Below are 18,230 nucleotides of genomic sequence, written 5' to 3' on the forward strand. Positions count from 1 at the left end.
GACATGTTGACTTGATTACCCTAATGTTTTTTTTTGTTGATCTTTAATAATAAAAAAGATTTAAAAAATGAAAATGAAATAATTCAATGATTGGTTACCTCACAGATCATGAACCCATATTTTTTTTATTTTATTCAGATATTAATTCCTTTTGTAATCGTGATGTGTGCATTTGAAAGTATTCGAGTTTCAACTCAGTTGTCATCAAACAGGTACAACTAGTAACTATGTATGTTATATAAGATGATTTTGCAACAGATATTGATCTATTGCTCGAAATAATATGTGAATCTTTAACACACGTTTGTGATCTTTTCCAATAGCCTTTTCTTGATTGTTCTTTTAATCTCCGACATTATGGCTTTGGTGAGTTGCTGTTAATATGTAAATAAGCTGATGGCTTTATAAATTAATTTTCAACTGACATTATATGATGAAAGAGAGTGAAAGAAAATTACCATTTTAGATAATATTTACACATTTTGCTGTGTTTTGCTCAACATCAAATAAATTCAGATCCAAAGCCTTATAAACGTAGTCAAGTTATTCATGTGATAAAGAGGATTTTTTTTAGAATGCTTTATATCCATTTCCTACGTCCCAAAACAGGCAGTGGATGTTCTTATTGAAGAGCATGCACTGCTGCAGTATTAAGAATCACGATGTATGCAATGTCCCACAAACAGTAAAGTGATCATGAATAGTCCTCCTTCCGTTCATTGAAGGGCAGGTGCTGGTTTTAACAGAAGGGATAATTTCTTTGGAATTTTTCTGAAATACAATGACGGAATCATTTATAACCATTTATGAGAACAGTCTAGGCCTCAGTACAATACCTCATTTGAATGAAAGCAGCTTGAACAGTGCCATCCTTCCTCAGGTTTCTCAGTGTTAGGCTAGATATCTGTGACTCAGAGGCCCAAGGGATCCATTCTGGTATTCTACAACTCAGTAGGAGCACAACCATTTTAAGAAAAAGTGAAGACTGTTTCTATATTCGCTTCCTCAAATGGGGGTGCCTTCTAATCCACATCCTGATCCATGGTGACTGACATTTTCATTGAAGCTTCTGCCCTGCAATGACATTCTACTGATGAGCTTCTTCACTTGAACTACAGTGTTTGATTTGAACAGTCACCCCACTCCCACTACCACTGTGGATTCACAAAATCCTGATCCACTGCAAGCCTCGTGCAGGTATACACAGTACCTTGAGTAACACATTTTTACCAATAACCATCAAAATTTTCCTCCGTGTCATTGCCATTCCTGTAATTGTTGGAAAAAGTATACAATGAAAGGGGTTATGAGAAAATGTAAGTTAACGCATAATGAATGTGATGGCAGATGAATGACAGATGTAATTTCATTCCCTGAAAAGCAATTATAATAATGTGAGTAAAGTAATATTCAAAAGAGGGAGCTAGGAATATAATGGGCATTGTGTGGGCAGTAATGACAAGCAATTACAGCACTAGAACACACAATACTCTTAAGTGGTATGCATACAGTACATGGTACCATACATTCTCAGAGGAAGTGGCTCACTCCTCTTATCTTACTTGACCTCATTAAATCATCGAACTTTTTCCAGCATTGAGTAAACATAAATGACTTGTACGATTTGGCACTATACCCTGTCTACCCATTTCCAATGTACTTTTAATTGTACTACTGAGTCAGTGCCTTGTCTATTCGATCAACTGAAGACCTTTCTTTCACCCCTTCCCCCATTAACATAGAAGGCCCGTTGAGAGTGGGTTCTAATGTCTGTAGTCTACTCCAAATATTAAAATGAGATAGGAGGGCTGAGGTCCCAGTGTAAATGGTTTATCATGGGCTTTAAGGCCTTTTTCTGTGTTGTACTTTTCTATGACTATTATAATTACTTGGAGTGAAGGAAAACTTGGTCTGTCCCACTCTTGGTCAGAATTGCACAATACAGAGGGCTTAAATGTCCTTTCTTTTTTGGACAATTACGTTCCTCACTTCTCTCAGTGTAAAATAATCATTGTTTTTCTTGTGGGTTATGTTGAAGCATACCCCTGAAATCAATGTGGTTGGAATCTCACGAGCTGCAATCTGGGTCTCAAAATAATGCTGCACCAAAACTGTCATCTTTAGCATATGAAAAATAAAGTTAGAGTTCAATAAACATTGTTCATGCCCATCAGGTATAGAGTCCAAGAGCAATGCAGCATGGATGCAGGTCCTCCAGCCCAACCACTCCATGCTGGCCAGTTAGTCCCAGTTTTCTGCATTCAACCCATATCCCTCAAAGCCTGACTCCACCACATGCCCATTGGGATGCTTCTGAAAATATACTATTGTACCCGCCTCACACACAAAATGCAGGAGGAACTCAGCAGTACCAGCAGCATCTAAGGAAAAGAGTACAGTTGACGCTTCAGGATAAGACCCTTCAGCAGGACTGGAGAAGAAAAGATGAGTAGAGTATGTGTTTTTTTTTACATTTTTTTTTCTCCACTCCTGCTGAAGGGTCTCGGCCTGAAATGTCGACTGTACTCTTTTCCGTAGATGTTGCCTGACCTGCTGAGTTCCTCCAGCATTTTGGATTTCCAGCATCTGCACACTTTCTCTTATTTGTGATTGTACCTGCCTCAGGCACTTCCTCTGGCAGTTCATTCCATATACTCACCACCCTGTGTGTGGAAAAAGTTGCCCCTCAAGTCCCTCTTAAATCTTTCTCCTCTCACCTTAAATCTATTTTTTCAACTAAGTTTTCAACTTCCCTACCATGGGGAAAAAACTATTATTATCCACCTTATCTATGCCTCTTATAATTTTATGTACTTCTATAACTATTTCATTTGCGTGTGGCGCGTGGCCAAGTGGTTAGGACATTGGACTAGCGCTCTGAAGGTCGAGGGTTCAAGCCTCAGCTGAGGCAGCGTGTGTGTCCTTGAGCAAGGCAATTAACCACACAATGCTCCAGTCTACCCTGCTGAGAATGGGTACCAGCAAAAATGCTGGGGGTTAACCTCGCGATAGACTGGTGTCCTATCTGGGGGGGAGTCTCGTACTCTCAGTCACTTCACGCCACGGAAACTGGCATAAGCACCGGCCTGATGGGCCACAAGACTGGTGACAGACTTTAATCTAAAAAAATAACTATAGTATGATTGGTATATGACACATTTGAGCATGTGTAATCAGGTGCTTTTCATTTTTTAATGGGACTGAAACAGACTACAGAAAAACACATCCAGTGAAACATTGGATATAGAGGAGACCTCAATTTGTTTTTAAAAACTGTTTTCAAGCAAATAAATGCAAATGTATCTCCCTTGCATCTGAAAATCTGGTTGCAGTTTGAAGAGAGCTCCTAAGCTGGCAGGAGTACCATGCTGAGGTTCTCCATTAGGAGCGGTTCTGTTATGAGCAGAATGACACATTGAGTCAGGAAAACTCTGATAGATGACTGACCCCAGAATACTCTGGCCTTCTGGTCATGAGTTTGAAAGCATTGCCAATGCTTTCAAACATGTAAGAAGATGTGGCTGGGAAAACAGTGTTGCTGTGATAGTTTTAAAAAGACACTGCTTTTCTTAATACAGTTTAATGAATGAAAAATAATCTACTTTTTCCAATCACTAGCATTTCTGACATTTAATGTTGATATATATTTGCAGCATTTTTTCTTTCTGGTTAAAGACAATGGAAGTTGGCTGGACATTGGAACCAGGTAGGTAAATTTTTGAATCAGTTCAATGCCCTGCTGATTTTTGATTTATATCTATATATATCTATCATGTTTTATAAGATGCTCATCATAAAATCTTTTGTACTTGACCCCTCCTGATTTTCATCTGACCCTTTTCACCCAGGTAATGTACCATGATAATGTAAACATGAAGATATGGGTCAGTAAGCATTTCATTGTCTTGCAAGTCTGTTTCTCTACGTAAAAAGCCAGATTATTTTATAAAATTTAGCATGCAGCAATCTTCACAGTGGCAATGCTTGCACAAATTGCAAATGATGTAGATTTGGCACTTGCACAAGTGGAGTTAGATTAAAAACAGGAAGGGGACTAGATTGTTCATCATAGAATCTAAAACTGGCTTTGATATGAATTAGGTCTGAATTGATTCTACCAGTTTATAGGATTTGAGAAGGAAATTCAGCTTACACCCCTCAAACCTGCTTATCTGGAGTTGCTACTGTGATTTATTAAATGGCTATGTGACATTTAGTCTAGCGCAGTTTACTGAGAAACTCAGCAGTGATTTTAGCATGACACCTAACCGAACTAATACAGCTTATTAATACAATAAAATAAAGCACTGGATTTGGTTAGCTGGATATGACTTTTCTATCTTACTAATTTTTCTATTTCCAACATCCCAGAGCCTGAGGTTTGTTATAATATTTCCAAACATAAGTAAATACAGAAAACATTTTACTTAGTTGAATAAGAGTCTTCCCTCTATATGTAGTTTTAACGAGTTAATTGAACCCTTGAGTTAAGATCTGGCCCTTTCCTCACCTGAGAGTTATGCTGCATGTACCTGTGGTTGGCATGATGCTTATAATTCATCAACAAAGATATAATTAATCGCATAGTTAACAGTTTGTGGTAGCAACAGTACTGTTGTGACTTTTGCCTGCTCTATACAGCTGTCACTTACCACATGTTCTGATTTAACCCCACTCCACTGCAACCCACTGTATAAGTTATAGCGTAATGACTCTAGTTTTGGTGCATGAAAATGGCTGCCTCCTTGTAGGATTACCCTAATCAGTAGCTTCCATTTGTATAGGGCTTTTAGCATTTGGTTGTTCTCCCCAGAGCATTTGAGGCTGAAGGGAGACCTGATAAAGGTTCTTAAAATAATGAGACACATTGCCAGGTTAGACAGTCAGAACCTTTTCCCCAGGTTATGAATTTCAAACACCAGAGGATACGAGGTTTAGAGGGGAGCAGTTAAAAGGTGACATAAGTGTTATATTTTTTTAAATGCAGGATGTGCTAGGTGTCTGGAATAGGATACCAGGGGTAGTAGTGGAATCAGGCAGTTTGATGGATTTTAAGATTTTTAGGTAGACACATGAATAAGTTCAAGTTCACTTTATTGTCATTCAACGTACATGTGTATACAGCCAAAGGAAACAATGTTCCTCCTGATCAAAGTGCACAACACAATATATGTAACTCTCACACACAACACAAATAAATTAACAAATAATAAGGTGCATTTACGACGCAGGTTTAAGAAGTAAACAGTATAATGCTACTGGCACTTCATACGTGTTGAGAACTGGTTGGTAGCAGGGAGTTCAGTAGTCTTATGGCCTGGGGGAAGAAGTTGTTTCCCATCATAAAAACCTCTTGTCCTAATACTACAGTACCTCCTGCCTGATGGTAGGGTGTCAAAGAGATTGTTGAATGGATGGGAGAGATCATTGAAAGGTGTCGTGTGCTATAAGGTTCCATGATTCTTTGCTCCTTAAAAGCTTGAGGATAAGAGTTCATTCTCTGACATTGATGCCATCTTTCTTCGTGAACAAAGGATTCTCTTCTACCACTGAGTAATATGAAAGTTGTTTCCTCCCATCTTCTCCTCTTGCAATTAATCATCCTTTGCACTCTCCCTGTTTTGAGGTGATCATTTATTGTGGCCCGTGATTTTAATGAAGACAGATTTTCTAGTGACTTGTACATTCGTTTGTTCCAGACTCGATATAATCCATAAACATTTTGTGAGTGTTAACATAGCTGTCACCTTTTTTAAATTTAAGTTTCTGTTGCCAAAGCCATAGAGTTCTGTATACCCTTAATTATCCATGAATTTAGTCACATTCTGCCATTTCAGTGGGCCAGTAAGAGTCAATCTCTTCGCTATAGTTGTGGAGACATTTGCAAGCCAGAGCAAGTAAGTGGTTGATTCACTTCTGAAGACCATTATTGAACCAATTAGATTTTTAATTTGGTGAATCAGAATTGGAATCAGGTTTATTGTCACAGCCTTATATGACACGAATTTTTTTGTTTTGAGGCAGCAGTAAAGTACAAAGACATAACATTGCTTTAAACTACAAAATAAATAAATAATGCCAAAGGGAAAAGATCTTGCGGCACTGCCTCTTCACCATGTCCTGGATGGCGGGGAAGGTTATGCCTGTGATGAAGATAGTTTCACGATCATTAGTATTGATGCCAGCTGTCTTTTAGGTTTATATAATCGATTGAATTTAAACTCCCCAGTTGCTGTTGTGGTGATGAATGGTGGGGGGGGGGGGGGGTGGATGAATTGAAAGTGTACTTAGATGATTTGCCTTCACTTCTGTATTAACAGTATACCAGTATAAACTGGATCCATTATGAAGTGAGTGAGCTACAAGTTATAAAAATACCTTGCCATGACATTTATATCAGTCACCATGTCAAAGAAATGAAAACATCAGTGTTGACTATTAGTGTCCTTACTCATTTTCACCTGAGTTTTAGTTTGCATTTTGCAGTGCCTTACGGACACATTTGTGGCAAGTTTGGGAATAAATGAGCATCTACTGCAGATGGAAATAACAGCCAAACTTAAAATGTATTATCAGCCAAATGATAAAAGTGATACTGACTTGGTAATTACAGTTGTGTTCAAATTTTCATATTTTGAAAGTGTTAACACTGACTTTTGTGTTACTCTGACAAGTTAAATAAAAGTCTTGGTAAGGAATGTTTGTAATTTATAATTCATTCACTTTAGTGAGCTATGTTTAAAAAGAGATCAGGATTTGGGGACTAGGTGGCATTTTAGCAATAAATACTCATTTCTGGGAGCCACTCTGGCTGCTGTCTCCTGTCTGCCGACTGTGACGTTTTTTATAGAATAAGGAGCCAAATGTTACTGACCTGATTTCCTCCCCGCCCACCCCCAACCACACATTTGGAAGTGTCATTCACAGTTTATACAGAAAGCATTAAAAGTTGTGAGGAATCTTTTAATATTTTTGGAACTAGGACAGCACAGTAGTATAGCAATCGGTGTAATACTATTATTGCGCCAACAATCGCGGATTGGAGTTCAATTCCCACCACTTTCTGTAAGGGGTTCGTTTGGCTTTCCTCCCACATTCCAAAGGTGTACGTGTTAGGGTCAGTGAATTATAGGCATGTTTTGTTGGCCCCGGTAACGTGGCAACACTTGCAGACTGTCCAGTATAATTCTCACTAATTTGTTTTGACACGAGTGATGCATTTCACTGTATGTTTCAATGTTTCGATGTACATGCAACAAATAAAGCTAATCTTTATCTTTAGAAATATTTAAATAATAACTTATTTATAGAGTACTGTTAATACAAAAGACGTAGTTTAGAGTGTTTTACAATGGGATAAAGTGTAGACATAAAAATAAAAGACAAAGTGGTGTTTATTAAAAGCAAGGTTAATTAAATAGCTTTTGTGCTGGTGTTTCAAAGTGGCAACTGAGTCTGCATTTCTTATGGTTTTAGGCATTTTTTTTGAGGGAGATTGGTTAAATTTAACAAATCAGTGGAAGAAGGCAAGAGAGTGAAAGTGATCAGCCTCTAGGCCTGAATCATTGACTGTACTCTTTTCCATAGATGCTGCCTGGCCTGCCTAGTTCCTCCAGTATTTTGTGTACGTTGCTCTGGATTTCAAGCATCTGCAGATTTTCACTTGTTTGAAATTTCAGCATGATTGGGTTCTGTCGCAGGAATCCAATGATAACACATTTTTACAAATTCAGTTCCAGATTTACTATCATTTAAAAAGCAATTTGGTAGCAGTTTCATTCCCAACATTCAGCATTCTGGATGAGTTGTCTAATGGGTTAAGTGACTGGATCTGCAATCTGGAGCTCTGAACTGATGATCAGCTGACACCGAGTTCAAATTCAATCATGGCACCTGGCGTATTTAAATTCAGTTAATTAAATAATATGGATTTAAAAAGATCCATCTTGGGTGGACATAACGTCATCATCTGCAGTTTACTAAATTAAGAGAACTGTGAGCGGGGAAAGGGATCTCCTTTCTTACTGGGTCTGACATGTATAGGACACCAGAGTCGCTGCAAGTGGCCAGCAACCCAGTCAGTTCTGTCAAGCCACTGAAGTTAATTACAGAACTACAGCCATTCTGGAAGACATGCACCAGTAGCTTCTCAAGGGCAGTCAAGTATGGGCAGTGAATTCTTGTTCTGGAAACAAATGATGATCATGCCAGAGATGGCATTGAATAAATTAATTTTAAAAAGTAGATTTGATTGTGGGAATCACTGCACAGGTAGGGTGGAAGGATGTAAAATTCTGGAACTGAGTTGAAGTGATTTGTTGAAAAGGATTAGAGTTGGTCTTCCCTTGTTTCTAATTGAGGATTGCCAAGATTTCAGTACTGAACAATACGATCATATAAACAACCACTGAAGCTAAGTATTTTAACACGATGCTGGGGCAGGAAAAGAAGGTGACGCCGAAATCCCGTGCAGATTCTCCCAGTGGTCCAACGTAGTTTCCTGTGAAGGCTGGCTAAAGGTTCTGTAATATGGTAGAAATGGATTTAAGAGCTTGCGGAAAATGTCAGGGCCTATCCCTTCATTTGAAGGTCATTTTTAATTTTGTTTTCATATGCGTTACAGCGATGTGCTTTACTGACTATTAAACTACTTTGCCTAGTTAGCGTTTGTATTTATCTTTGCAAATTTATCGGTAGCGTAGTGGTTAGCGCAACACTTAGAGCTAAGGACGTTCTGGAGTTCAAAGTTCAATTCCGGTGCCATTCTGTAGCTGTATCTCCTCCCTATGGAATGCATGGGATTTCACCAGGGGCTCTGGTTTCCCCTCATTGACCAAAGACGTACCGCGTAGGTTAATTGGTGATTGTAAGTTGTCCCGTGATTAGGTTGGGGTTAATCAGGTTTGTCAGGGGCTGCTGGGGTGGTGTGGCTCGAAGGGCTGGAAGGCCTACCTCCCGCTGTGTCGCAAAATAAAATAAAATATATTGTACTTTACAATTTTCAGAATACAGAACTATCACCTGTTTAATACACTCTGTCTTAATAGATGTAATCAAGTCCTCCTAGCATGCTAACAAGATTGTTCCCCCCCCCCCCCCACCATTTGGAGATGGCAATAAAACCTGATTTTAGTTTCTGAATCAAAAGTTGACATGTTTAACAGCTACCATGTATCTTAATAATATCTTCAAGGTCAATTCAGCCCAGTAAGCTTGTTAAACTTTATCAGCAAAGCTTGAGGAAAGTTTAGATTAGATTTTAAACCATTGTGCTATATTAACTTTGAGCGATGGAGTGAAATGCGTGGGAGCATTAAGATGCAAGGGATCCATGGTGTTTGTAGCTGTTTGGATGCAGAATTAGTTTGCCCATACAAGACAGAGGGTAGTGGTCAATGGGACTTTTTCTGGCTGGAGGTCTGAGAAGAGTGGTGTTCCGCAGGGACCTGCACTGGGACGTCTGGTCTCTCTCTTCCTTTGCCCGTTACACTGCTGCCATTTAGAAAAGCAATGAAGGTCCTCCATCTCTGGCAGTGTTCAGGGCTTCCTTCATCGTGTCAGTAGCTTCCTCTCAGTTTTTACTATTGTCAGTCATGTAGGTTCTGGGTGGAGACTCAGGAATACCATCACACTCTGATGTAGGATTCTTCACTGCTGTTTCTGTAACAACTTTGTTTTACCAGTCAGGGTTGGTAGTCCTCAGCAGAACCCCCTAAACCTGGAGGACCAGTGGAACACTCTTAGTCTGGCCTCTACCCTTTGACCTGTCTGGCATAGGTGACTCCACCAAAAACCAAACCATAATGCCCTGATGCACGCAAACCTCCAAACCACGACAAGTTTGTCTACCTTTGGTGGTCGTGATATATATAAATGACCTGGATGAAAAAGCAGATGGTTAGAAAAATAAATATTGCAGGCAATGCAAAGATTGTGGTGTTGTGGGTAGCACAGAAGACTGGCAAGGGATGCAATGGGATATGGATCAGTTGCAGATATGGGCAGCGAAGTGGCAGATGGTGTTTAGCCCGGCCAAATGTGAAGCGTTGCACTTGGCGAAATCAAATGTAAAGGGACAGTACATTGTTAATGGCAAGGCCATTAATAGTGTTGATGTGCAGTGGGATCTTGAGATCCAAGTACACAGTTCCGTGAAAGTGCCTACGGGGATGATAAGGTGGTAAAGAAGGCATGTGGCATGCTTGCCCTTGCTAGGCAAGGAGCTGAATTCAAGAGTCAGGTAGTTTTACTGCAGCTTTATAAAAGTCCAGTTAGATCTCAGCTGGAGTTTTACATTCAGTTCTGGTCAGCCCATTATGTGGACCCTTTGGAGAGGGCGTGGAAGAGGTTTACCCGGGATTAGAGAGCATGTGCCATAACGAGAGGTTGGACAAACTTGAGCTGTTTTCTCTGAAGCGGTGGAGGCTGAGATTGAAAGAGGTTTATAAGATTAAGTGAGCCATAGGCAGACAGCCAGTATATTTTCTCCTGGGGGGGAGGAGGGGAGGGGTTGAAATGTCTAATACCAGAGGACGTGCATTTCAGCTAAGAGGGGACAAGTTCAAAGTGGGGTGTGCAGGGCAAGTTTTTTTAAAACAGAGAATGGGTTGCACTGTCTGGCGTGGTAGAGGGAAATAGAAAAGAAGCGTTAAGATGGCTTTTACATAGGCAAATGAATGTGTAGGAAACGGTAGGGTAGAGACATTGTGTTTAGTTGGGCATTTGACTACCAATCTAATTAGTTTGTCACATCATTTAGGCTCTGTTCCTGTGCTATGTTTTGTTTCTTTTTTAGCGATGCACTGTGGTGACAGGCGTTTCCGGCCCACAGGGAGAATGTACAAACTCCTCACACAGCAGCAGAATTGAAACTGGGTCACAGGCACTGTAAAAGCATCACTCTGATCGCTACACTACTGTGCAGCCCAATCATTGTCACAAATGCCTGCCATGTGTTTTTGCTCAGGTTTTACTTCCATTAACGCTATTAACATTGATCAGCATAGAAACCCTCCCGCCCCACGCCCGGCCAGTTTTATTTCTGGAGAGTTTGGAAGGCAAACTATTACAGCAGGTATTACTAGATCTGCCCCATTGGATTCTTGACTGCAGGTTCAAGGAAGTAACTGTTTGTCTTCATTGAATCCTTTGCAAGGTGTCAGTGGGCTCCGATAGCATGCTCACCATATGTGCAGCTAAGAAGAACAACTGTCACTTGCATTTCACATGCAGGACGGCATCCATCGTTGGGGAAGAAGCAGAGCCTGCAAAAGAAATACTGAGTTCAGACTATTGCACCTCACTCCTTCTGAATCTGGCCACATTCTCCACTCTACTTAGAGATACTGACTGCGAGGTGAAAAAGCCATAACAATAATATTCATGATGTCCTTCTGTACTGGGCCATTCATTGAGTAGCTCATAAGGAAAAAGAGCTGGAAAGCTCCAACTCATTGCATTACTTGTGTGTACATAAACACTGGTGCTAACTGAAGTCATAGAATCATATAACATGGAAGCAGACCATTCAGCAAAACTTGTCCATGCCAGGCAGTGAGCTTTCTTCAGTACTAATCCCAGCTAGCAGCCCATAGCCCTCTACGCCAGAGTGATTCACCTAGATACTTCCTAGATAGTCATATTTTATTAATCCCGGGGGAAGTTGGTTTTAGTTACTGGCACTGATGCAGCTTCAACCACTCTCTGGCAGTACATTCCAGGCACTCACCACTCTCTGGGTGAAGAACGTCCTCTGTATCTCCCCTATAATTCTCTTCTCCTTTACCCTAAATCTATGTCATCTGGTTGTATCTATGACTGCTATGGGGAAATATTTCCTACATTCTATCCTCTCTTGTAATTTTATATACCTTAAACATGTCCCTTATCAATTTCCTCCACTTCAGCTTCTCCAGCCTCTTCTCATAAGTGACCCTCTTCATACAACGCAAATTCTTTGTATATATTCTCTGCACCCTCTCCATCGCTACTGCGTCCTTCCTGGGGACAGAATTACAAACACTACTCTATCTGCCACCTGAGCAGGGCTTCATAAGGTTGAAGCATAAATTCGCTCCTTTGGTATTCATTACCTTGAATAATGAAGACAAGTATCCAATAAGCCTGCTTAATCATTTTTTCTTTATTGAGATATGGCAAGGAATAGGCCCTTCTGGCCCATCGAACAATGCCACCTGTCAGCCCCCAATTTAATCCTTGCCTAATAACCTTACAATTTACAATGACCAATTGACCTACAACGGGTTTGTCTTTGGACTGTAGGAGGAAACCAGAGCACCCAGGGGCAACCCATGCAGTCACAGGGAGAATGTACAGACTCCCCACACAGCGCTGTCTTACAGGCAGTAACAGGAATTGAACCTGGGTCGCCTGTACTGTAAAGCATTGTGCTACTATGCCGCCCATTATCTACCTGTTTTGCCACCTTCATGGATCAATGGACTTGTACTGCAAGGTCTGCTTGTTCCTCAATATTCTGTAAACCCTGTGATTCACGGCCGATCTCCTTGTCTTCTTTGTGCTCTCAAAATGCATCACCTTACACTTGCCTGGTTTAAACTCTTATTCAGTCCATTTCACAACACATGAATGTCTCTTTACAGACTTGGACTGCCCTTTTGCATCATCCACAACTCCGCCAGTCTTCATGTTGTTACAAACGTACTGATCGTGCCTCCCAATTCTAGCTCTGGGTCATTCATGTCGACTATAGATAGCAAGTGTCCTCGCTTTGATCTTTATGGGATGCCACTAGTTAGAGGCAACTAATCACAAACATAGACCTCTATCATTACTCTCTGTCTTGTATTGCCAGGCAGAGATGAGGCTTAGTTTGCCAACTTCTTCCTCTCAAAGGTCTGACTGAAATCCGTGTAAATTGCATCTACTACCCTGCCCTGATCTATATAACTTATTACCTCTTCAAACTTTCGCATTACGCAAAGTCTCTAGAATCCTGAAATGGTGGGTGCTAGGGCATTTGAATGCTTTGCATAATACTTGATTGAATTAAAAATGGTCTTTTGCAAATATAGATTCTCAATCTTCTTTATTTTTGTATTTGCTAGGCAAGAAATAAAGAGTGTCAAGAAACTGGATGAGCACTGACAGTCTTTGTTAATGGCTGTTCTTTCCTCTACTGTTTGTCAATCTTCTTAGCTCCCTTGTTTACCATGCTATGAAGTTCAAAGTACAAAGTGAGAATTGATCTGTTAATCTCTTTTAACTCTGGGAAATTCACAGTTGTCACACTGGTGCTATAACAAATAGGAACATGTTGCCCACCTACCTAGTTGTCACAAGTAAGGCAAAAACCAATACAGTGTCAGCTAGATGATGCCGGCCCCTGCGATCTGACACTCTGACGTTCTCCAATCCTGTGCATTGTTATCTGTACACAGTGATAAGTGTCTTTGTACTGCCGCACTGTGGTTTTGGAATATGCAAGAAAGAGAATAGAACTTGGTACATCTTCTCAACCCTATATATTAATTAATTGCATCCATCCCTACCTGCCCTACACACAACCCCATTGTTCTCCTGATAAGTGTTGGCTATAGTTCCATTAATTTTAGCCTTTCAGTCTTTGACTGTTAATTACGTGAGAGGTCAGTTTGTGTCATAATTGGAAGTGAGAATCCTGGTGGATACCTTACCTTGTTTCATAGAACATAGAATAGTACAGCACATTACAGGCCCTTCGGCCCACAATGTTGTGTCGACCCTCAAACCCTGCCTCCCATATAACTGCCCACCTTAAATTCCTCCATATACTTGTCTAGTAGTCTCTTAAACTTCATTAGTGTATCTGCCTCCACCACTGACTCAGGCAGTGCATTCTACGCACCAACCACTCTCTGAGTAAAAAACCTTCCTCTAATATCCCCCTTGAACTTCCCACCCCTTACCTTAGAGCTATGTCTTCTTTTATTGAGCAGTGGTGCCCTGGGGAAGAGGTGCTGGCTATCCACTCTATCTATTTCTCTTATTATCTTGTACACCTCTATCATGTCTCCTCTCATCCTCCTTCTCTTCAAAGAGTAAAACCCTAGCTCCCTTAATTTCAGCATCAGAATTAGGTTTATTATCACTGTATGATGTGAAACTTGTTGTTTTGTAGCACCATACAAAATACCAAGTAAACTTATTACCAAAATACATATATGTCACCATATGCTACTCTTGAGATTCATCTTCTTGCAGGCACTCGCAGTAGAATAAAGTAATACAATAGAATCAATGAAAAATTACACAGAAACTGACCAACAATCAATGTGCAAAAGAAGACAGACAGTGCAAATACAATAGATAGATAGGGAACCTAGAACATGAGTTGTAGAGCCTTGAAAGTGAGTCTGTAGGTTGTGAAATTAGTTCAGTGTTGAGGTGAGTGAAATTACCCACGCTGGTTCAGGAGCCTGATTGTTACAGGGTAATAACTGTTCTTGAACCTGTTGGTGTGGGACCATAGGCTCATGTACCTCCTGCCTGACGACAGCAGCCTGAAGAGACTATGGCTCGGATGTTGGGGGTCCCTGATAGTAGATGCTGCTTTCTTTTGGCAGTGCTCCTTGTAGATGTGCTCAGTGATGGGAAGGGATTTGCCAGTAATGGATGTGCTGTATCCACCAGTTTTTGTAGGCTTTTCTGTTCTTGAGCACTGGTGTTTCCATACCAGACTATGATGCAACCAGGCAGGATACTCTCCACTGTGCATCTATAGAAGTTTATCAGAGTTTTCGATGACTTGCCGAACCTAAGCAAACTTCTAAGAAAATAGAGGCACTGCCGTGCCTTCTTTGTAATGGCACTTACGCGTTGGTCCCAGGACAGATCCTTTTATATGATAATGCCAGGGAATTTAGAGTTACTGACCCTCTCCACCTTCAATCCCCTGATGAGGACGTTCTCATGGACCTCTGGTTTTGTTTCTGAATTGTCAAGTGTGGGTCTTCAGGCTCCACTCAACCATCAAACTCTTGAACCAAAGGGGGTAACTTCACCTGCCCTATCACTGAAATGTTCCCACAACCTATGTACTCACTTTCTAGAATTCTTCATCTCATATTCTCTATATTTATTGCTTATTTATTATTTATTATTATTTATTTTTGTGTTTGCACAGTTTGTTGTCTGTTGGACACTGATTGTCTACCCTGTTGGTGCAGTCTTTCATTGATTCTATCATCATCATCATCAGGTGCCATGCCCAGTTTGAGCTTTGACTGCCATGGCCCACACATTCCTGTTTCAGGTCAGGTGGATCAATTCATTGGTATTCATTTCCAATTCTCTGGCTGCTGTCTCCATCATCATTTGTCTTTGTCTTCCTCTTGTTTTCTTCCCTTTAATCTTTCCCATAATTACCATGCATTCTAACTCCTCTTTCCTAACCACATGTCCAGTGAAGTTACATTGCCTTTTCATGATCTCATACATTATTTCTCTTTTTGTGTTTGCTCTGTTCATGACATCCTTGTTAGATATTGATTCTACATTAGATTTGTGGAGTTGCCCACAAGAAAATGAATCTCAGTGTTGTATATCGTGACATACAGTTTACACATTTTGCTAATAAATTTATTTTGAACTTTGAACTGTACCTCCTCCTTGATGGATATCACTAATGCAAAACCCATTTATAAAGCATCTTCTGAAGTAATTTACAGCCAATCAGCACAAAATAGGCAAAGAATTTTATATCTAACTACAGTGGTTCAGCAAATGATGATGACCTAGCTGGTAAATGTGACAAGAAGCCCAGCACGGTCTTGATATCTGTTTGCCAATGTATGAAAGTAAAGTTGGTGGACAGTGACTAACTGTTGTTTTTATCATAGTTTTGGATCTTAGGACATTATCAACTCTGGTTTTTGCACTGAAACTAACACATGAACTTATGCCAGATAGAGACTACAGTTTAATAGATCTGCAGTTTACTTACATATATTCATACATTACGTGGATACAATAAGATGCAAAGTATAGTGGGGTTGTAAGCACTTGCCTGAAGTGACCTCAAAGCCTATTTTCTTTTTGATCTGAAGTTGTTAACAATAAAGCCAAGTGAAGACCAAACATAGTCATATTCACGTACCAAACCTGTGGTGGTTGTGTCGCATGCCTTAGGCATTAAAAGAGAAGATATATATTCCACACGTTATTTATAAGGGAGACAGTGGAGTTACACAGTTTTTCCTCCATCATTTAGCCTTTAAGTACTGTATTGCACTGCTGGAAGAAACCTTGCCAGCTGTAGCCAACACAAAAATACGTAAACAATAATTTTGATGAAAGCAGTTCTGTAATGGCAGACAACATTTCAGACAGCAAGGCATTCAAGGAGACCACTTAAAACATGGACGTCACTATTTAATCTGGTGCAGTGTTGATATTTGCGCATAAGGCTTCAGTGTCTTTCTGTAGGACAGGAATAGGCCATTCTGATGCAGAGATAAGACCTTGTTTGGTTACTTTGAATTCTCCAGGTCACTTGTAAACCTCATGGCAGCAAAAATACTTAACTCAATTTGGGGATTGTTGTGCAAAATTAACATCTTTTTTCATATTGTTAAAAATAATTGTTCTCTTTGTTACAGTATCAGTCATTACGTCATCGTGATGTCCATGACCATATTTCTCCTGCTCCTAAGTCGGTTGGCTGAGACACTGACCAGTTGGAGAATTAGGCTTCAAGGAAAACTCAAGCAGCATTTCACATAACTTTTTGAGCAACTTGGAATGATTGAATCTGATGCTCCATTTGAACTGCGGAGCTGAATTTAGCATTGGATTAAAATGGGTAACATGGTGTGCAGTTGATCACGCCAGCCTCAGTCCTTGTATCATTTGCCTCATAGGGACAATAAGCATCCGAATGCATGAAACAATTTTCATAAACTTTAAGTGACCAGAGGTTTGTACTGACATTGGCGTGATTTGAATTAAATGATGTAAAAGCAATATGCAATTGCTCTGGGATTACTAAGACAACTGTTAAATTCATTAAAAAAAGAACACAATTTTAATCTGGTGAAACGTCTGTAACCAAATTAAGCAATTTTATGCATTTTGCAAGGACAGTTGCATTCATAATAACCTAAATTTACAACCAGTCTGGGTTATGGAGGCATTGGCAAACTATTTTCAGCTGGAGTACACCATTACATTTTGGTGATCGGGATTGGTTCTGTGCTCTATTGAATAGCCAGAATGTGGAATTGGCAATGTGGTGGAATAGTGGAGGTAGCAAGTCTGTGGGGGATTATTCAAGAAGAGGAATGTCAAATTTTAAAAAAGAAATGCCTAAAATGAAATGTGTATTGAGAAAAGATTCCAAGCTGAAATGGGAAATCTTCTGCATTTGATCTGATTAAGCATTTTGATTCTTTTGAACTCAGTTTGATACATTGGGACTTGTTCTACCTGCTGCCCTGCATTTGAACATGCTATGTCGTGAATTTCAGGGGAGTGGTAATATAAGTCACACCACAGATTTGACATGTCTGGCGTCAAATTTTAATTAAATAGTATTAAAGTTGATGCTGTTAAGACATAACTAGATCAAGATAGAGTTCAAGACTCTAAATTTGGGTAAATATATGTATTTGCCAGGCACACGTGGTTTCTGGGATTTTTGTCTGAGAGAAAATCGTAATGGCTATGCATTGCCTATTATTAGTTGTAAAATGAAACTCTGCCCTTTTTCATTCCTCTCAGTAAGGTTGAAATTTATAATGGTCTTGATTTGAATATGTTGCACCCAACTTGAATACTTGTAGACTTCTTGTACAAGATCTGGATTCTTATGTGATTTGACTTGAATATAAAGAATTCAAACATTTTTAGTTGTTCCTGGAATCTCAGCCCACAAGAACATTTATTCCTATGTGTAATATTTTGGGTTGTTTCAAACATTTGTAATTCTTTAAATAAAGAACTTTACCACTTTTAAGTGTACTTCTTCATAGCAATTTTTTTCAGCTGGTTATTCTTTCCTTCCATATTTTAATGTCATACTTCGATTTAACCTTATCAATGTAGATTTTATGTAGTATCCTGTAACTGATTTCGTAAAGCCAGTGATGTTGTGGGGATGGAACTGGACTCTCTCACGGTGGTGGCTGAAAAGAGGATGCTGTCCAAGTTGCATGCCATCTTGGACAATGTCTCTCATCCACTACATAATGTACTGGTTGGGCACAGGAGTA

The 18,230-nt window shown here is 39.9% G+C and overlaps 1 protein-coding gene across 4 annotated transcripts in view; it reads left to right on the plus strand.

The window, feature by feature from the left end:
• pign (phosphatidylinositol glycan anchor biosynthesis, class N) overlaps window positions 1-17,974 on the plus strand; it is a 143,768-nt gene extending 125,794 nt beyond the window's left edge. For 2 of the 4 annotated variants that reach the window (XM_072283343.1, XM_072283341.1), the window contains 4 exons: window positions 139-212; window positions 324-366; window positions 3,654-3,706; window positions 16,620-17,974. In XM_072283343.1, the coding sequence (XP_072139444.1) occupies window positions 139-212; window positions 324-366; window positions 3,654-3,706; window positions 16,620-16,743 (294 nt within the window). In that variant the 3' untranslated portion in view covers window positions 16,744-17,974. Of the gene's footprint in view, window positions 1-138; window positions 213-323; window positions 367-3,653; window positions 3,707-16,619 lie in introns of those variants that run through there. The other 2 variants (XM_072283342.1, XM_072283344.1) reach the window with 2 other exon arrangements.
• The last annotated feature ends 256 nt before the right edge of the window (window positions 17,975-18,230 follow it).

The sequence above is a fragment of the Mobula birostris genome, chromosome 19 (genome assembly GCF_030028105.1).
Source record: "Mobula birostris isolate sMobBir1 chromosome 19, sMobBir1.hap1, whole genome shotgun sequence".
NCBI classification, from domain to species: Eukaryota; Metazoa; Chordata; class Chondrichthyes; order Myliobatiformes; family Myliobatidae; genus Mobula; species Mobula birostris.